General features: G+C 38.7%; 1 protein-coding gene across 2 annotated transcripts; it reads right to left on the bottom strand.

Annotated features, from left to right (window-relative positions):
* Nucleotides 1-6,809: 6,809 nt before the first annotated feature.
* Nucleotides 6,810-9,162, bottom strand: LOC148013058 (MYB-like transcription factor ODO1). 2 transcript variants are annotated; one of them, XM_087668165.1, is made up of 3 exons: nucleotides 8,673-9,152; nucleotides 8,316-8,445; nucleotides 6,810-8,015 (listed from the first exon to the last, which is right to left on the bottom strand). In XM_087668165.1, exons 1-3 carry the CDS (start codon nucleotides 8,806-8,808, stop codon nucleotides 7,052-7,054), a joined length of 1,230 nt encoding a protein of 409 aa, XP_087524291.1. In that variant the 5' UTR covers nucleotides 8,809-9,152; the 3' UTR covers nucleotides 6,810-7,051. The 2 variants fall into 2 exon arrangements, with proteins under 2 accessions (XP_087524291.1, XP_087524292.1); XM_087668166.1 differs by having other exon boundaries at nucleotides 7,772-8,015; nucleotides 8,323-8,445; nucleotides 8,673-9,162.
* Between the last annotated feature and the right edge of the window lie 12,947 nt (nucleotides 9,163-22,109).

Below are 22,109 nucleotides of genomic sequence, written 5' to 3' on the forward strand. Positions count from 1 at the left end.
GAGATTAAGGGTGTTGGTAGGACTTACAACAATGTTGCCATATGCAGTCCATTTCACATGGACACATAAAAACATAAAGAGCTTATTCCTAGTCCAGTTGGTCAATAGTACTATTGTAAATCTACGATAGACGTTGTGAGAACTTTTCTAAGAGTCTTAATTAAGACTATGGATGTGGAGTTGAATCATATACTTAGCCATGGTGAGATACTCTATCAATGATTTTGTGGTTTAAAAGGCAAGCAAAAATTAGGTGCTTTTGCAATGATAGTTTTGGTTTGCCAGGACAATGCTTTAGGGTTTTTCTCCATGAATAGTGTGGTTTTTCCTTTCAGTTGCAATTACAATAAGGCTATTTGATATTAAGGTACATAGCGACAGATTTTGATGTCTTGAAGCTTGAGAGCAAGGGTATTATCACCCTCTAACCTATGATTTGGGTTAGACATAAGAAGTTGAGTACACCTATTATTTGTCTAGATACATTTGAGTACACCTTTTGTTTATCTAGATATATTTGAGGCACCTACCTAAGTGGATCATATGAATGATGTGAAGTTGAGCTCTTGTTTATGAGGAAAAAGGGACTTGCATGTGAGCATGGGCCTAGAGACTCGATAGTCTAGAGTGAAAGGTGTGCTTTTCATACAAGCATTATGCTTTTTATCCATCATTTCTAATAATGGATGTAAAATGATATCACCACCTCATTGAATAATAGATTTTCAACATAGATGATTACAAGATGTTGATATAATCACTCATGATGTTCAGATGCTTTTTTTGAGCTGAAAAAAATAGAGTACAGCCTACATGGAACTTTCACATAAGGAAACATCTCATTAGTAAGGAATTGTGGGATGCAGTAGTAGATGGCACAAAGGCTAGGCCAGCAAGAGATGATGTAGCAGTGAAAGCAAGGGTGAAAGAGACCTATCAAGCCTTTCAGCACATGTCCATCACCATTGAGCATAGCATATTGGGCCACATACATGACAAAACTATTGCAAAAGATGTATGAACACAATATTAGTGAGTTTGGGAATCTCCCAATTCCCATTTTTTGAATACTAAAAAGGTGGCACCCAGATAACATGCCCATAAGTTTCTCAAAACTATATGATGTGACCTATCATTGAAAAGCACTTGAAAAATGGAATCTATTGAGCTATAGAGCGCTCGATTTGGAGTTGTATTTTTCAAGTAATGACAAATCTAAAGATTTGACCACGTGTCCTAAACTTATGGAAAATTCCCATATTCCCCAATATGGTGTTTATGGGATGCAACAACCAAATTGTTTGAGACGAGCACTAATGCTTGAAAGCTGCAACTTGAAAATGAATTGCATGATCTTGAGAGTAAAACAAGCAACATTTTGCATTACGTCTTGAAGATTCGAAGCATTATGTAACAACTTGGTAGTGTTGGAGTCACTATTGATGATGATGTGATTGCAATGTGCCTACATGGTCTAGGCAAGGAGTATCAACCATTCATTACTAGCATCTCAGTGAGTGATAATATATCAACCTTTAATGATCTCATTCCCCTATTGATGAGTGAGGAAAGTAGATTGATTAAGGAAGGTTTCATTGCAGGCACAAGTGGTACCTCTAGTGGCAAGAGAGGAGAGCATGCATTGGTTATAGGTGGCTGCAATAGAGGCCATGGTGTAATGCAAGAGACCGAGGTTGGAGCCAAGGCCAAGGTGACTATCGAGGACAAATAAATCAGTCCCACAACTATCAGAATGTAGGTGGATATGCAGGAGGCCAAGCACAAGGAAGGAAACCTGGGTCTTGCAACTATTGTGCTATTCCAAGACACTATGCATATGAGTGTAGGAAGAAGCAGGTTGATATATGCTCAAGGGAGATTCCCCATAGTAATTATTCTTTAGAAGATTAGTCACATGGTGGTGATCTATTGGCGATGCAACATATCCTTGGTGCAATGCATAAGGTAGATAAGGAGTGGTATATGGACTCTAGTGCATCTAACCATGACTTTGCATGTTGCGTGGTTTGATACTATGAAGCCAGTAGCACACATGACTTTGCATGTTGAGTGGTTTGATACTATGAAGCTAGTAGCACACATGTCTTGTGTTTACACATGGGATGACACAAAGCATGAGATTAGACATAGGGATAACTAGTTCACGTTGACACACGATCAAGAGACCCTTTAAGATAGTAGTTCAAGTAAGAGTAGATACTTCATCTTGTGCCAATTTCGAATAGTATTTCTCTAAATTTGAGATGTCCTCTTCTCCCGAGCACATGAACCGCACTTCACCAAGGATCTATGTAGCAAGGGTGAATACACCATATGACCAAGGCTGATGTCTACATGCCTACAAGTAAATTTCCACAAGGCAAGGAGGAATAAATGGGTCGACATAGGACCCTTGGTCATAACCATTGACCCACTTAGGAGTGTCCCAAGTGGCATTCAAGAATTCTACATCTACTTCTAAGTAATCAATATGGAGCAATGCCTTTCTTTGAGTGGGATCAATAGAGAGGGGGTGAGAACCTCCGTAGACCTTTTCAGCATAAGATTCTCTTGTTGGAACATTATGTTTATGTACAACAAGATGTTTCTGATGATGCCTTTGGATGAATCAATCCATTGGCTTAGATTTTGTTCATTTTCCTTTACCAAGAATTCCAAGCTATTAGCTTAACATTTTAGCTTAGAAATGGTGTTGCTAGGCTTGGAGAGAGGAATATGATAAATTTGAGCCGGTTGGCCATATCCAATTGCAATGGAAGTGAATTTTTAGAGCTTGGTTGTCTCTAAATAGTAAAAGTCTTGATGGCAATGACTATTTGATCAAATTCAAGAGAAATAATGCAACAAAGAACACCTTGAATGAAGGTCGATGGGAGCAACAATGGATCTCAATACCACAAATGTGGTAAGGTATGGGCGGCATGCTCCAGGCTACAAAATTGTAATATTGTTGAAGTTAGTATATGTAGGATTATAGTGATAAGTTGCAAAGAGCACCATCGCGAGTAAGTGCATTAACAAGAGACTTAAAACAAAAGCAAAAGTGGTGCATGGAGGAACAATTTATACAGTTGATTAAACGACTTTGCATTAAAAATATTACTTCCATATCAACCCACAATTTATAGCTAGAACATACTTAATATTTTGATTTTTCTCATAAAGGAAAGAATGGATAAAGGTATACAATTGTTTCTTATTGAAATAAATAGCAATATATAAGAGATCCATAAAGCAAACTATGATAGGGAAAAAATGGGTAATTTGATACTTGCAAAATTGAACAAGTTTAATATTAGTAATAACTTATACATGAAACCTCTGTAGTAGGTGTCAAAGATCAACCCCTAGATGCTACTCGTGTCTTATCATATACTAAATTAGCTTAATGAAGTCAGTGCTACATTTATTACTTAAGGTTTTCTATTGTAGATTAGAAGTATGTGAAGAGTGGCAAATATAGAGATAACAAGTGAGCTTGCACTGGTCTCTTAACATAGCATGATGTATATAGAAGTGTTGTGTCATACAAGTCACCTTGGGGGGTGTGTGTGTGTGTGTGTGTGTGTGTGCACATGTACACATGCACACACGTGTGTTGACTATTTGTAGTCTATGCTTGTAGAGAGCTAGAGAGGGGAAATAAGACCCATCATTATATCAAGCCTAGAGTAAAAAAAAAAGAAGAATGTTACATAAGTGACATTCATCATCCCTTACGTGAAAAAATTTTAGTTGGTTATCGTACCACATCAAATGGCATCTCTAACCTTCCCTTGGTAGTGTTCTCTTTGTCTTTGCCTTTCTCTCTCCAAAGATGTCTTACTATAGAGACCACTTCATGAACACTCCCGTGGATGGCTTCATTAAGAGACATGGATACCTAGATGTATACATGCCACATGAGAGGTAGGTAGCCATTGACCAGCTTAGGGTATCCTCTCACTAGCTCAAGATTGAGACTGAGAGAGTAGTCCATATCCCTAGAGTTGAGCAGATCTATAGATTATTCTAGGAGGAGGTAGAGAGCGAGGAGCACTACATCTACATATGTGGAGCCTACAACACAGTCCGAGCTAGATACCCTTGACTATTTCAAGGAGGCACCTCACTTGTACTAGTTACGTAGTCCCCACATCAATGCCACTTGGGCTAGTTTCTAGTTGAGATTTAGAGGCTCCGCACATGACTACTACAAGTTAGCACTACACAGAGAGGGGGGCGTTTGCCATAGCTTATCAATTTCCTGAAGACAATGATCACCCACATAGCACCTACAAAGAGAGGGGTGACAATCCAAAGAGCTGAGGAGATTAGAGTAGGATGTTGCCGACAGATATAGGGATACCAAACACATATACTACATGAGAGAGCAATGAGGGAGATCTATCGACAACATGACTAGTGGTTGATAGAGTTGAGGGCCCAACCTAGGGGCTACCCTTATACTACATCTAGGATGTATGACATGCTCTACCCATTGATCTTGACTGGGTGGAACTAGATATACAAGTATCATTTGGCCATATAGCTGGACATGTACTATCTCATCCCCCCATTGTATCCTCATATGAGCACTATATGGCCTTATACACCACCTTGGCTTCTTTTACAATATTTTACTTTCAGCACGTCACATTTTGATGTCTAGTGACAATCAACATTGTACATGATTTTGTCTCATAGGTTGATTTTGGCCTAAGATGTGTGTGTGTGTGTGTGTTATCTTCCCTTCTAACACAATTAACATGTATAAAGCAAGTTCATTCTTGTATATATCAAAAAAGTGCTTTTAGAACTTATTCATACATCTACCTATTGTACAAAGAGCTATCACATGAATATCTATTCAATTACTACATGGTAAAAATATAGAGAGATGTGCTAAAATTCTAAAAATCTTAAGTTCGAAAGCTATTTGATTTTTTTTAGTAAATTTGAGTGCATTATGCGATGTAAGATTTTAAGAAGGGTAGATGAAGTTTATGTCACATTTCAATCGCAAGTCAAGCATGAGAAAAGTTCTTTTTATTGAAACTAACAATATATCCCCACTTTTCATGAGACTTCTAAGATTCTTACATGCCATGACTTCGTATTCTCAAGCTTAGGCGAAATTTTGATCACTATTTTATTTTGTTTTTTAAGACTTCCAAAATTTCTTATTAACATATTGCTGTCTTTCAGTATATAACACCAACCACACTTTTTGGAGTGTTTGAAGTTTAAAAGCATATAAACTTTGAAAACTCAACAATCCCATTTGCACTATTGAAGATATAGTGAAACCATTACATTTGTACCTCTTCAACCCAATCTAAGAAAAGAGTGATCAAACTAATTAAACCAATTGCTAAATATTAATATTCATAAGATCCTTAATATTTCTATTGATTTGATCAAGAATGTAAGTATATAGATATGCAAAAAAAACACTCATGTGAATGTTGCATGCATAAAAACCAAATAAGTGGCATTCGCTTTATAGTGTGACTAATTATTTTAACTACATAGACCAATATGAAAAAAGTACAACCAAACCAATTGTATAAAGTTATGGAAATGAGAGACATTGACCTACGGTTTTAAATGCTAATTAGCTTAATAGTAGTTGTATTTTGTGTGTTTAGTTGTATTTTAAGTGAGAGACAATAACCTATGGTTTTAAATATGACGTTACACCTAAGTAAGTGTATAATTAGCTGAAACTAGTTGTAATTTGTGATTAGAAAGTGCTAATTATACACTTACATAATGGAAGGGCTAAAACCCCTCAAAAACTTGTAAGAGAAGAGAAATAGAGGGTTTGATATATTGAATAAAAAAAGAAGGGGTTAGATCCATGCATAAGAAAAAGAACCTCCTTTACATCTCTCTTATGTATCAAGAACATGGCAACTAAGTCAACTGCACACTTCTCGAGAATGATTATACACATCCAACAACATCAATGAAAGTATTTTATCTTGCATGGCACCTTGGAGGAGACTTCTAGCATAGTGGGATACCAACTATAGCACTTAAATGTTAGTCAATATATTTGTTATTTGGTTACTTGTTTAGCGCTTTTTGTTTATTACTTAATTTAGGTAGAACATTTACATAAAAATGTAGTTTCTTCTCCTTTGGGCTTTGATTCTCATGATTGAAAAGTCACTTAGGGTGTTTTTAGACACCTTGAATGCATTAGTAATATCAAAATTTACAATTTTTAGGCAAATAAATTTTGAGAAAGGTTGTGAAGTATCACATGTCTTGATGATGTATTAGTAATGTTAATGTTGATACATGATTTTTGAGAATGTATATAGGAGTGTGAGAAATCTTTTAGGTGCTAGAATTCTCCCAAAGGGGCAACGTTCACAAAAAACATTTTTATTCAAGTCAAGTGTCAATCCTCATTGATAATATGATAAAGATTTTTGTGAATTGAGTCCCTTTTGTTATGATTGTGTACTTTATTTGGAAAGTATAGACTTTTAGAAAAAATGTATCCAAAATTTCCATGTGTTTGAATAATTAGATGCCAGTACCTTGCTTTTTACAATGAATTATATGAATGCCAAGAGTTTTCTAAATGAAATGTCAAATTGCATGCCATGCCATGGTGGGTTTAGCTTGATTTTTACCTTGCTTTCTTTAATGGCATTATACTCCTTTCATACAAAAGCTTTAAAAGCAAATGAGTATATGATGTAGGTACAAGCCCTAGCTAGCTTTACACTTATCCTTTCATACAAAAACTTAAAAGGGATTGAGTACATGATACTAGTACAAGCCCTTTACACTTATCCTTTCATACAAAAACTTAAAAGGGATCGAGTACATGATGATAGTACAAACCCTATCTAGTTGCCCCTTGCACTAGCACCTTTTTATTTAAGAAACACAACCAAGTAACTTCTCTTATGTGGCAATCCTCCGCATATTTATTTTGGAGCAATGAACTATTACATGTATAAAATTGGAGTAGTTTGAGAAGCTTCTCCTTGTCTTATACTACCTATGTTTAGTTTTATGACTGATAGATCTACCATACACTTTCATGTAGATTGAATGACCCTAAGCTACTTGTGTTGGTATAGGACCCTAAGCTACTTCTTGTGCTTGCATAGGTGCTACTTTCTAGAGCTATAGAATTTAAAGTACAGATATCTTGCTCATAGAAAGGGTCTATTGCCCAAGGGCTCACTAGGGGCTCACTCCATTGATCGTATCCCCCACTAGAGGTTCTTTCAACAATAACATGAGCCCTATCAGTATCAAGGAGCTGAGATGTGTCGCCAGTAGGCTCCTTTTCTTGGTTAAGCCTTTCACTATCGTATCTTAGTGGGGGATTAGTATCACATTGACTAGTCTCTTCGCTGTCAGGAAGAAGAAATTGCTCTAAAGAAGAGAGGATGCTTGGGTTTGCCCCTTGAGTGGTGTTGGCACTCGTCCTTGTTGACGCTCTGATTATTGAATTAGCTTCGCTGCTGGCACTTATCTTCTGCAATCCCATTTGGGCGGCCCCTGATGAGGATGTCAAGTTGCCAAACTCGTGACTATGTTGGGTTGGGAGGAGTATTTGCTGCTGTATGTGGTGTGATTCCATGGTGCACATGGTGTCTTCTGAGTCATCCTCCTTGCCCTTGTCATGGGAGGAGCTTAATTGAGAAGTAAGCACACTCGAGGGGGACCTCAAAGGTTGGTGACAATAATCATTGCTATGTCCAAACACGTAGTAGGGATTCGGGGGATTGGAGGCAAATGTATATGTGTCATTCAGGCTATTAAAGGAACCTTGAGTATGGCAAGGAGGCCTGCTTGGAAACTGATGATAGGGTGGCAGCTCAATATCGTGGTATTCCGAGTTATTGCTGAGGCGAGGGAGAGGCCGATGAGTCACGGGATCGATTCCCATGTGCTGCAATTTCTTCTTGATGCGGGTGTTCCAAAAGTTCTTAATCTCATTGTCGGTGCGTCCAGGCAGTTGGGCTGCGATTCTGGACCATCTGCACAGGAAAAGGGAAGAAAGGGGAGCGATTTTTAGAATCATGAGGAAACTTCAGACAGTCTACGATGCATGAGAGACATAAGGAAACAAGAACGTAGGACTGAATATGTTGACGCAGACACAGACACAGAGAGAGAGAGAGAGAGAGAGAGAGAGAGAGAGAGTGTTTGCCTTTGCCGGGCAACTCATGTAAGCTACATTAGAGCAGCAACATACGTCTTTAGAATTAAACAATTAACTGCGTGAAGCAAAAAACTATATTTAAAATAAAATGAATGGAGTTTTATAATATCCACACCTATTACCAAGGGTTGCATGAAGCAAGATGATAAGGTTCTCCTCTTCCTCAGAGAGGATGCCACGCTTGAGGTCCGGCCGAAGGTAATTGATCCAACGCAACCGGCAGCTCTTGCCGCATCGACGGAGCCCTGCCAGATTATTGGAAAACGAATTAATGTTGATGATTATCCGCCAAAAAAAAAAAACCCAAGAAAAATGGATCTAATTAAGAGAATAAAGGCTCTAAATTCCGCATGCAGAGATGAAGGCGAATAGGGGATTTAAAAAAAAAAAGAAAAAGAAGAAGAAGAAGAAGCCTCAGCGGGTTAAATTTTTTTTTCTTTTCTCTGATTTTTTTTAAAATAAATAAATCTACCTGCGAGCTTGGGAACCTCGCGCCAGCATGCGAGGCCCTGGGAGGAGATGAAATCGATAAGGCGTCGATCTTCTTCGGCAGTCCAGGGTCCTTTCTTCAGGCCAGCAGTCTTCTCGCAGCAAGGCTGCCGTCCCATGATAATTTTCCCGAAATTACGACAATTATCACCAGCACAAGAATTACTCGAGGAGCTGCGAGTGAAACTCCCTGCCTGCTGCTACGCTCAAACCCATCAACCACCCCTCACACACACAGCCTACAATATAATAACTAGCCGCTTCCTCGCTCCCGCTGACCGGCCAAAACAAGAGAAACTTCCGTGCTAGCCCGCCTTTATAAATTATACCCATAAAAACCCATCTAAAAAACGCCCTTACTGTTAAAAAGTTAATTTCTCTCCCGTGGAGCCCACGCACACACCCCCTCCTCCTCCTCCGGCCCGTGGCGTAGATTTTCAAAGGATCCGTGCTCCGCACGTGTCATCCCTAATGCATCCCATCCACACGCCACGTTGGATCTCCCTCCCGAGTCCCCTCCCCCTCCCCTTTTTATTCACCCATCTTTAAAAAGCTTGATTTTGTATCCCTTTCTTTTTTACCACGTTTGATGCATGCGTTAAAATAGAGGGGGGGAAAAAAAAAACTCACGTATTTCGTAAATTATATTTTTCAAAATTAACCACTGGTGACTGACTGCATGAAGCGTCACGCCACAGTTACTGTTCACCCTTGGGCGTCGTCTCCACGTCACTCTTACCGTTCTTAGCCGTGAAAATTCAGCTTCGTGAATCGTAGTCTAATTGTTTTTCTTCCCCGTACCTTGACTAATGTTGATTGGCCTAATAAATCGGTATTAGTCAAGGATTAAGGGATCTAGAATGCTTTTTGCCGCTTGCCAACTTGGTCTACCTTTCACACGTTCCGAGAAGCTACTTTTCAAAGCGGTGCAATGATAGCTCTCCATGGACTTGTTGCTCATCTTTGCCTTTCATCCTCTCTACATGGCAAAAGGTCTACATGGCAAAGGTCTACATGGCAAAGGCCTAAGAGTCTCTCCTTTCACAAGTAAAGTTGCTTGTAGAACTGTGTCTACGACACCATCAAAACGCCCATTCCCTAATAGTCCACATCAAACTTTGCTGAGCTGTGCAAGCAAGGTCTTGCCTTTTGGCACTTTGTTTTCTAGGGTATGTCTCGAGATACCCAGAGTCAAAGTCTTCTTAAGTGTACTGTACACACATTGTTCTACATACATGATTGAAATTCTCCTGCACAAGGAATGCACTAACCTTATTTGCCGTTACCAATTTACCACTCTAGTAACAATGTCTAGTTATGCAACACTCTTTTTATACTACAAAGGGCGTTTCAAACTCCTCTATAGGGCCTTACCACATCACCTTAATCAATGTAGCTTTGCTCAACATCTCACCAAGTCAACACAAGTCATGGGCCTTGTTTAGTTCTAAGTATACACTCATTTATTGCTCAACCATAAGTAACAACTCTTACAATATGCCCATTGCTCATAGCATGCTTCAGAATAAGGAACAAATGTTTGCCACATTCTTTGCCCCTCTCCCTTTTCGAGGTGTTGCTAAAATTGAACAAGGACCGCTTTCTCCTTTCTAAGAGCATGGCAAGCAAAAAGTGAGTTGCATCTTTATGTGTGAAGACAAGTCACCCTATAGCCTTTCAAAACAATGAAAATGCTAATAGCTTTTCTATATTATATGACACTATCTTTAAGGATAATGCTTTCTTATTGAAATCTTGAAGTGACAATACAATACTCTAGATATGAGCCTTTTACCCCCTAATGATTCAAATTTCACTACCCATTTGAAAAACCATCATGTCATAATTGAAAAAAAAAAATCAAATCTTTCACCGCGTTATTTCAAGTTGAGATGAGGTAGAAATTGTTTGAAGGTCAATACGTAAGTTTCAAGACTAAAATGCTTGACTTTCATCCTCATTCTTTGACTATTTGCTCTATTTCGAGGAATTATTTATCCTAGTCTATATTCAACCACATTATGACAAGCTAGTTTTGGCTACTTCGATCCATACAACATCAAAGACATTTTCTAAATAGACTCTCCATTAGAATTCTTTGTAAAGACATGATAACTTGCATGGGTCCATCTTCCATAAGTCACGCTTTTAGCACAATGACCATTTTTGAATTTGAAAATTATTACCATATACAATAAATGAACAAATTTCATCTAAAGTGAGATACTAAATAGGATTTCCACTTGATCAACATCAATCATAATGAAACATTTCATTAAGTTATTCAAGAGCACATTTGCACATGTTTTGGGCATTGAAGGTAACCTTTAGCATCACAGTAATACAACTTATGTAATGGTTTGTCCTAGATATTGTTTCGTCTAGAATATCAAAAGTCATGTTTGTGGTATCATTTTTTCCCCCTTCTTCTCAAAGGCCAACAACACAAGGTATCACTAGCTCTTAGAGAAGAGTCCACCCCACTCCAATCAATAAGCCAAAAGTAGGGTACAAACATTTTAGCATAAAGCCAAAATAATATACGGTCAATTTAATATTAAGGTAAAGCACAAATATCAAAATCAAGGTTAGTTAAACATAAAAATTTAACTTTGCTCTACACATTGTGCAAACAATTACTATTATTAACACTTAAAAATATAATTAGTCCATTATTATTATCACCTTAAATATTTTAAGAGTTCTATTTAAAGTGAAACTCTATTTTTTTCCCTATTGTTAGAATGAATTCAAGATTACAAGAACAAGCATGCTTTATTTACCAATTAACATATATATTAAGCTTTCTTCTCATTTGCAAAAGCAAACCATTTGCCAATTCAAGGACATATACTACCCTTATCTAAGCATATTGAACATCAAGCAATTGAGTAGCATTAAGTGAAGAAGGAGCAAGTATGTAATCATTTAAGCTCTAATCCAAGGTATTTATTTCTTCTATCTTAACACTAGACTTAAGAGCAATGCTACAAGCATTAGAAGACTTGGCATTATCCTGTGCTTTCCCTTTTCCTTTTTCGTGTCTATCTTTGCGCATCCTATGGCACTATGGCCTTATGTGACCGTGGTGCTTGTAATAATGACAAGTGAGAGAGGACTTAGAATCACATGACTTATTGCGGGATGGCCCACAAGACTTAGATTTGCCCCTCTTGGGTTGTGAGTCCTTACCACCATGACTATTATTCTCGCTACCATCATGTCTACCTCTAACTATAAGTGCATGAGAATTATAGAGGCTGCATCCATATTCTTCTTGTTCACTTCTTCTGTAAAAGCAATGCACTCTCTACATCGGTGTGTTTAAAGCCATCTTTATGAGGATTAACACTCATAGCAGTGTGGAATGTATCCCAAGACTCATCTAGTGTGACAAGCAAGAACAAAGACTTAATGTACCAAGACTCAAGTAGTGTGACAAGCAAGATCAAAGACTTTATGTTATCCTCAAATTGAATGTGTTGCGAGTTAAGTTAGTTGAAAATGGAGTGGAGCTCATTCAAATGAGTGGACATAAGAGTGTGCTCCTTCATCCATGCAAAGATCCACAAGCTTCTTCAAAATCAATACAACTGCGTGGTAGGAAAAAACTTAAATATCACATATTTTTCTCCATAAATCGTAAGCATCTTTAGTAATAATAGTGGACTTGCATAGCTCATCAAGCTCATCCCAAATTTTTGGCTTGATTCCCTTGGTTTTCAATGGCCTAACCTGCTTCTTTTGTACCAATACTTGCAAAATTTGAGTCTTCTAATATTCAAAGTTATAACCATCCAACTTCTCTATGTTAAAGATAGCAATGTAATCATTGGATATATTTGAAACACTTGCCATTATATTTGCCTACCAAAGAGCATATGAGTCGCTGTAATAATAGTAAATCAACCCCAAAATTGAATCAAAATGCGTACAATAAGAGGAAGGTTGAGTCAATACACTACTGTCCACAAGTAGGAAATAGTAGAGTGCACAATAGAAGTGTACTCTTAAAGAAACTACTCAAAATTGAAATTTCAGCATGGCTATCCATAAGATTGCAGTAAATGAATATAAAAATGTAGAAAAATGAGTAAAGGACAAAGCTCCCACTACCAAGAGTATCATGGTAGAAATTCCAAACAAAAGAGTAGCATGCATATAAGCCAACAGTGCATACAAGATCTTCAAAAGAAATAGTGATCCACCAAATTGCAACCGACTCACTACATATGAAAAGCAGGGTTTAAGTACATAACCAAACATGCATCCAAAGCTGAAAAATTTGTTTGATATGAGAAAGTGGCAAGACCAAATGGTAGGGGAGGAAGCAATAGGACATCCCCCCTAAAAATGCACCGAGAGTTTGTACTGAGGGATGCTCCTAGGCCTTTATCTATTGTGGTTGACCCTCCTAAGTCACTTGGGAAGCTCAAACTATTGGGAAAGGGCTTGATCAAGATTGAAAGGGTGGAGCTAATTTGGGGAGAGATGGGGACCAACACACAATGCCAATGAAGCTCCTCCAATGCCTGGGTTGATACCAATTGAAAGGTGGAGAGCACAAGCAAAAGTAAGAAGATGTAAGAGCTATGGCGGTTCAAGCAAGAGAGAGCAGATGGTATGTGGAACCCCCAATAGTCACAATGTGTAACCTAGCTTCCCTTATTCTATTATCATAGAAAAAATAAAGAATAAGGTGATAATGGTGGGTTATCGCCACTTGCAATGTATGCGGGTAGTAAGTACAAGTAAATGTAGGCAACTAGGAATATGTAGCCTTTAACCCCCAACATGAAAAACATTTAGAAAATGCAATATATAGCAATAAATGACCATGTGAAAATTTTATACAAAGGCATATGGGTGAAAGCATGGTTAGGTGATACCAACATTTTTCTATTTTGGTGGCTTAGAAAAAGTGCTATGCATGGTTAAAACAAGGTGAATTGGAAAAAAGGAGAGAAAGAATATATATAGAGTGGTTCTTCTTCTCCTCCTTTGGAGTATATGCCATTCCCCATGTCTCTTCTCCTACTTTCCTGCACATGCGAATGCCTTTCTTATTGTTTCCTTTTCTATCACTTCCATATGTGGAGCTCTATCTGTCTCTCTCCTTGCATTCCCATGCAACTCCAGTTTTGTGTTCCTTTCATTTGCATGATGCTCTATCATCTCTGTATAAAACTATCTCTTTGGCATTGAACAGAACTCTCTTTCTCTCTCTTTTAGGCTCCATGCAATCTTCTATGCTTTCCACAGAGCTCTAAAGTTCTCTCTTCCTCCCCCTCCCCCTCCCCCTCCCCCTCCCCCTCCCCCTCCCCCTCCCCCTCCCCCCCTCTCTCTTTCCCCCAACACACCCCACCATGGGAACCTCATCCAAAAAATCTATAGATTCTACTACCCTTGGGAAGTGCGATTTTGAGTACTCACGTCTTTCTAGGTTTTTCCTCTCTATGAAGGACATGCATGCTGAATATGGGTTAAGCCTGGTGGAGGGCAAGATCCCCTCGGACATATCTGCCATAGAAGACAATGATTGGCTAGCAATAATCAAGGTTGCCAAAGCATGAGGCTATCTAAACATGTTCAGGCCACCGTATGTGGATGAATACATGTCGATGTACAAAATTTTTTACTAGGGCACACCCAACAATAGAGAGATACCCACGAAGTTTGCAAAATGCTTCATTTATGAGCGAATGCCTTCGACCAATGAGAATCTAGAAGGGCACATGATTTCTTAGGCACAATTCAGAAGTAATCTCTTGAAGCATGTTGTGCTTTCATTGGGGGTACTTGATTGAAAGATTGCTAACTAGAGGAGGGTCAATGGACCAGCTTGCACAATTGGTAGTTTTGCATCCAAGTATGGGCCATCACATGCAGGAGAAGAGAGAACAAAAGATTGGTCAATTGTTTAGATTCAAAGTTAGGATCAGCTAGAAGTTTAGTATCTCTATAGATGTTACAAGATTTGCTTTATAGGACATGGCAAAAACACAACTATTACAGGAGGAGGAAGACCTTTTAGTCTCAAGAAAGGCATAATTTGAACAAGCCAAAGACAACATAGTATATTAGTAGGGAGCTTCTACTATGAGAAAACATTTCATGCATGAGTTGAAGGGGCTTATGTTAGAGTTGTTGAAGTAAATGCTAGTTTGGCTCTCAATGGTTCGCTCCCAATGGTCTAAAAATTGTCACTACTGCAAGGAAATATTGAGACTAGCCTTTTGTGGCATTGACCTGTTACTCTATTGTAGACAATAGCATGGTTTTCCATTACTGGATAACAATTATTGCTTTTTTCTAAAAATCACTTTTGGATACATAGAATTAGGGATGGGTCACTTGAGGGGTAGTAGGACTAAGATGATAAAGTGCAAGAGTAGGATTCCATCCAATCACACGTTGTCATTGGGTTCTTGAGTTTAACATGTCTGTTTGCATGATTTTCATATCTCAAGCACAAAATCCTATTGCTTCCCCCATCTCCATTGACAATCAGGACTTCCTTTCATTGTGGTTAGCCCTACCAAACCTTTGTCTTTTCTCAAGTTTTTGTAGTATGTGTGGGGTTTGTTGAAACCTCACTCCCCTTGATCTAGTTTTGTGTGCCCAAGTTATGGCGGGGTTAATCTTCCCCCACTACCCTCCTTGTTTGAGCCCTGTGCAACCTAGCCCTTATAGTTATTTTCTAATTGCTCTCTTGACCTAATCTAATGTCACCTTTACAAACTTGAGGTATCAATATGCATCACAACGTTAGTAGATGATGTTTTATAAAATTTTTGGGAGTGAGTAAAAACCATAAAGCAATTATTATCAGTAGTTCTTGTAAAAAAAAGTAAACACTTAAAACAGCTAATTGTAATGTGAACTTTTAACAACACTTTACACATTTCAAAAAGTACTTTTGAATCACTTAAGACACTTAAAATAGTGTGCTTTAAGATGCTATACAAAAGCACGGTTGAGTCCTTGAAGTTACAAAACCACAAAATCAGAAATGAACTAGTAACAAAATACTTTTAATATATAAAAAAGCATTATTGGATCCTTCGAGTTACAAAAGCATAAATTTGCAACTATTAACAAAATTAGAATATAATTATTAAAAAAATTTGCAGCTATGAAGCTAACCATTGCTTCCACCCCACACATCTCATATGCATCTAGGGCAAATGCTCATTTGGGTGGAATGTGTTCCAAGTGCATGTTTGTTCTGGTATATACATGCTTGCGTGTACACACCTTATGGGGTTCAATATATATGAAGCTAACCATCGCTTCCACCCCACAAATCTCAGATGCATCTAGGGAAAATGCTCATTTGGAGGAATGTGTTCTAGGTGCAGGTTTGTTCTGGCATATACATGCTTGCATGTACACACATTGGGGGGTCCAATATATGTGTACATCCTTTATATCACGTGTGTTTAAGGCCTATTTATAAATATCCTTATCTATGAACTTTCCATGAATAAAACACAACCCTTTTTTGTTGATAAATACAACATATCCTAAGCCATACCCTATGGATGTATGTATCTAAAATAGAAGCATATGTAAAGTGTCCTTAAGTTGGGGGTATCTATCTTTTGAGGATACCACTTGTGCAGTTGACTTGGAGAATGGAAGAAGAATAATGGAGGAGAAGATAACATGGAGCACCTGACCTCTGATCTGATCTATCTCAGGAACTCCCTCCACTTTAGTTTATCATTTTGGTATCAGAGCAGAATTTGAGGGTATTAGAATAAAAGCAATACCAAGAGTATTGACAAGAAGAAGAAGAAGACAACGACTGTGCCGCAGCTGTCTCAACGAGTCGACAAGAATGGCCGAGTGATCTTCTTATCATGTCCAAACCGCAGATTTAGATTAGCCATTGCTACATTCAAGCCCCCCACATTTGAGCATCTAGGATCACAGCATTCAATTCTAGAAATGGCCTAATCCGAGGAGCTTCTTACCTCCTCCAGTTCCCCTACGTGCATATATTTCGCCTTTTGGTAAAGAATCTGCCTTCATTCAGGCATCTCCGGCTCATTACAAGAAAAGAACAGGAGGTCAACGTATTTGCAAACATACTCAAGTTCATCGCTTTGTAGTGAATCGATCAGTAGAGCTTCTTTTTCCCGATCAGAGTAAAGAGGTCATCGAAGGAAGCAGCATTTGTGCCACAATACAGTGATGTCTATGAGTTAATTGATGCAATAGTCCTAGTTTTTTTTTTTTGTAAAGTTCGACAAGGCAAAGACTTCATATCTTGCTGCTTTACAGCGCTTCAGAGTTTTCAGATAAAACGCTTGAAATCCAAGACAAGGCTTTCCTTCTTGTGATGACCTAGGCTGTTTAGTCCAGGCTTTTCTGAAACTGCATTTGGAGATCCTTATAGATAGTTGACATAAGCACATATGCTTAAGCATTCATTGAATCCAGTTGCAAAACTCCGTCAAAGCTTTGCCTTGCAAGCTCCACATTCCTATGAAATTTACAACTTGCAAGCAAAGACCTCCATACAACAAGATTTGGCGAGTTGGGCATTGTGTGCACCAAATCTCTTGCCTCAGTCAAACATCCTGCACGAGCAATAAGATCTATCATGCAGCTGTAGTGTTCAATACTTGGTTTCAAGCCGAACTCCTCTCTCATGCAATCGAAGTATTTTTGGCTCTCTTGCAATGAGCCAGAATAGCTGCAAGCAGAGAGAATGGTGCTAAACATCACATCATCTGGTTGCACACCTTCATGTTGCATGTCACTGCCCTACTTGTTTAAAATCGCCACGTGGTGCATACCCAGTAATCATAGAAGCCCACAATACAGCATCCCGATCACACACAATAAATGATTTACTTGTAATTTTGGGTCATGATGCCATGATGCATTTTGGGTCATACGGACACCGTTTAGGATCCAAATTGGATGGTTCTTGTTGGGAACTGAATGTATGACAATCATATTGCTGGAAGCTATTTTTACATTCATTTTTGGATTATTTTTGATGCTTTTTGGTCTCAGATTGGACCATTGATGTTCCGGATTGGGGCATACTACTGAATATCATTTGTGGACAGCTTGTATTGCTGTTTATTTTTCTAAATTTACAACAGCCACAATGTCTGACACGACACAGATCACTTGGATTGTGGGAGACAGATTGACCAAAGACAATTATAGTGTTTGGTCTTACAAGATGGAGAATTTTTTGATGGGGGGTAGAGGCCTATGGGACCTCATAACAGGTGATGATGAATATCTAGAAGTTCCTGAACATCCAACTGAAGAGCAAAATAAAGCATTCAAAGATTGGACAGGGAAGAACATGAAAGTTTTGCATTGGATCTCCATACGTATTTCAAAAACATTGATTCCTCATATAAAAAATGAAAGTACTTGTAAGGAGGCATGGGAAATCATAGAAAAAATGTATGGAACATGTACAGAGGCTTGTAAGATACAACTCAAGTAGAGATTACATGGTGCATGGAGAGGCAATCGCAGTATCAGTGACTATGTGGCAGAAATCAAGCAAATTGTAGAAGATATTGCATCCATTAATGCACCTGTTGATGATGATGATTTAGTGTCAGTGACACTAAATGGACTTGGACCAGCTTTCAAATATTTGGATACCTCTATTTCAGTTAGAGGCGGCTCTATGCCTGACTTTGAGGAGCTTATTGGATTGCTACTTATTACAGAAGAAATCAAGTTGGGATTGAATGCATCTAGCAGTGGCAAAAATGCAGGTGGAGACAATGTTTTCTATCACCAGAGAGGTTGTGGTAGCTCATCTAGAGCTAGAGGCTCTTCACTTGGTCGTAGTAATTATGGTTTTGCTCATGGAAGAGGTAGCTTTGGTCGTGATGACTTCATGCATAGAGGTAGGGGGAGATCTTTTCCTAGAGGTAGAGGACGGTCTAGTCCTTCTTCACAGAGAGATGGCACTTGTCATTATTGTGGGCAGTTTGGTCACTTTGAGAGGTGTTATCAGAAACATAATGCCATGTCTAGGGGTCATGGAAGGATCCAATATGGCCACTATGCAGGCACTTATGGTGGTATAGGTTATGGACCTAGAGGTGGATCGCCTAGAGGTCACCTATTTGCTATGGAGCATGTGCTTGGGAGTATGACTCACCCTCTTCGTGAGAATGACTGGTTTTTGGATTCAAGAGCTAAAAACCACATGACTCATCATGCTGAGTGGTTTGATAGCAAGGAGCAAATGCAGAATGAGGAATATGTTGCCACTGGTAATGGTACTTTACAAAAAATTACTCATATTGGTAGTGTGCCACTTGTTACTAAAGATGGGATTGAGAATAAGCTTGGTGATGTACTTTATGTGCCCACAATAACTAAGAACTTAGCATCGGTTTGTCAAATGACAGATCAAGGATTGCATGTGAGATCCGATAAGTTTGGATGTTTCATTGAAGAGTTTCATAATGGGAGAACTGGCAGGGTGATTGCTCATGGTAGAAAGAAAGGGAGATTGTTTGCTTTGGATGTAGGTACTCCAGTGATTCAAAACTCTATGTATGTTGAGAGAGGACATGAGCAAGAGAAGGATGTGGAATTATGGCATAGAAGGATTGGTCATGCTAATTTGCAAAGATTGAAGCAAATGCAATCGAAACAGATAGTCAGTGGTCTACCGCATTTTGGATATGTGAATTTTGATCATGTATGTGAGGCTTGTCAATTTGGCAAGTAGTCGAGATTGCCATTTCCAAAGAGGGGGAGAATAAGCAGCTATCCTTTGGAAATAATACACTCAGATATTTGGGGCCCATGTCAGAATGTTTCCATGGGCAGAAGATGTAGATTCTATATCACTTTCATTGATGATTTTAGCAGAATGACTTGGGTGTACTTTATGCAGCATAAAAGTGAAGCATTTGAAAAGTTCTTGGAATTTAAATCTATGGCTGAAAAGCAATTTGGATGCTACATAAAACGTTTGAGGTCAGATAATGTTGGAGAGTACATGTCATATGAGTTTTGTGACTTCTTGAGAGATCATGGTATCAAAAGGCAATTGACATGTAAGTACACGCCTCAGCAAAATGGTGTGGCTGAAAGGAAGAATCAACTTATTGCAGAGGTTGCAAGGGCATTGATGAACCAAATGAACATGCCATTGTCATATTGCAGAAGCAGTGCATACTGCAGTTCACATTATGAATAGAACACCTACAGCCTTGACTCATAATATGTCACCATATGAGAGAATGTATGGCAGGACACCCACTGTTGCATATCTTAGAGTCTTTGGATGTGTTTGTTATGTTCATGTTCCGGATGATTTGAGAAAGAAGATGGAACCTAAGGCTGCAAAATGCATTTTCCTTGGATATCCTGATGAGAATAAGGGATACAAATGCTATGATCCAATGAGTAAGGAAGTATACATAAGCAGGGATGTCAGATTCAGTGAATATGAATCATGGTATAAGCCCAAAATTGCAGTTGGATGTTGATTCCTGTGAAAGCAACGATGATGAAGGCTATGGAAGGAAAATTTTAGCAAACAACAAGGCTGAAAATCAGCATGTGGAAGATGCTTTAGGACCTCAAGAGAATGTGGAAAGCAGTGGCAGCTACAGTCCATGGAGTGGTAGATTGAGAAATGCACAAAGGAGTGCAGAAGTTGAAAAAGGAAAGAGACCTATGGCTGAAAGTTCAGAAGATGAATCTATAGATGACAAGTATGGCATTCCGCATGTTAAAACACCTGGCACTAGAAGTGCAGGAAAGTATGTTCCACCACATGCTAGATCGGATGAGACACATGATAGTGCACCTCAATTGAGAAGGTCAAAAAGGATAAGGTATCCAGTTGATAGATTGACTTATAATGGGTTCATGAAGATGCATTATGCATACATGGTTTCTTATGTACAACATGTGAAGCCTACTTGCTTTGAAGAAGCAGTAGAGAGCAACGAATGGAGACAAGCAAAGGATGAAGAGATGGATGCACTAAGGAAAAACAAGACTTGGGATTTGGTGAAATTACATCATGGCAAGAAATCCATTGGATGTAAATGGGTTTATACGAATGGTTCTCTTGAGAGGTATAAAGCAAGCCTGGTTGCAAAAGGATATGCACAAACTTATGGTTTGGACTATGAATAAACATTCAGTCTAGTAGCTAAAATGACGACAATGAGATTAGTAATTGCTTTGGCTTCTATCTATGGTTGGAAGCTTTATAAAATGGATGTGAAAAATGCATTTTTGAATGGCAACTTAGAAGAGGAAGTGTACATGGATCAACCAGAGGGCTATGTGGATCCAAAATACCCACATTATGTATGCAGGTTGAAGAAGGCTTTATATGGACTGAAGCAAGCACCAAGAGCATGGTGTGATAGAATCAGCAAATTCTTATGCAATATGGGATTTCAGCAGAGCAAAGCTAATTATTCACTTTATGTGAGGCATACAGAAGATGGTATGGTTTTTTTTGTCATCTATGTTGATGATCTCATTATTATAGGTACACTTGAGAAGGAAATTACTGAAGTCAAGCATGGGTTACATAAAGAGTTTGATATAAAGGACCTTGGTTTGTTGAGATACTTGTTGGGTATTGAGGTTATAGACACACCTCATGGTATATGGCTGATACAAAGGCAATATGCATTGGACATGTTGGAAAAATATGGCATGACAGGATGCAAACCGGTTGATACACCATTGGATCAAAATGTTAAGTTGATGGATGATGGATCTTATGTTGAGGATGTCACTATGTTCAGAAAGATGGTTGGTAGTCTTATCTACTTGACCATTACAAGACCAGACTTGAGTTATGTTTACCGCAGCACAAAGGAACGAAAAATGGAGCAGAAGTGTGGGAAAAATGGAAGAAGGAGATAACCAAGAAGGCACAGGACAAAGGAAGGAAAAGGCGTCTTGGATGGAGGCCAGACCCTGAAAATTTGAATGATGGTATCATCTCGAGAAAATAAAAGAGTAAAAGTGCGCCATTAAATATGAAGGCGCTCCTGAATCCTTGTAAAAAGAGCACCGGGCTCACTCTTGTGCAAATTGTATGCATTAGTGGGAACGGGATAAGTTAGAATGGTGGGAGATAGGAAAAGAGGGCCTAGGCTAATGGCCTAGTAGGCTAATGGCCGGCCATGTAAAAAGTGGGGATGACCGCCCAAAAAGTAGGGCATGTATATAAAGTTTAAAAGTGAATGAGAAGTTCATTCTTGTGTGTAGCCAAAGCTTCTTCTTCTTCTTCTTCTTCTTTTGTTTCTTGCCTTCTTGCTTGTGCTTGAGTGAGGGAGTGAGTGTGTGAGAGTGAGGGATCGTGGAGAAGAAGCTCTCCATCTTCTCTCTTCATCTTCTCTTCTCTTCTCCTTTCTCGCGCGGCTATGGAGGATGGAGC

Source organism: Lygodium microphyllum, chromosome 26, assembly GCF_053477565.2.
Source record: "Lygodium microphyllum isolate KBCC chromosome 26, Lygodium_microphyllum_v1.1.10, whole genome shotgun sequence".
Classification (NCBI taxonomy): Eukaryota; Viridiplantae; Streptophyta; class Polypodiopsida; order Schizaeales; family Lygodiaceae; genus Lygodium; species Lygodium microphyllum.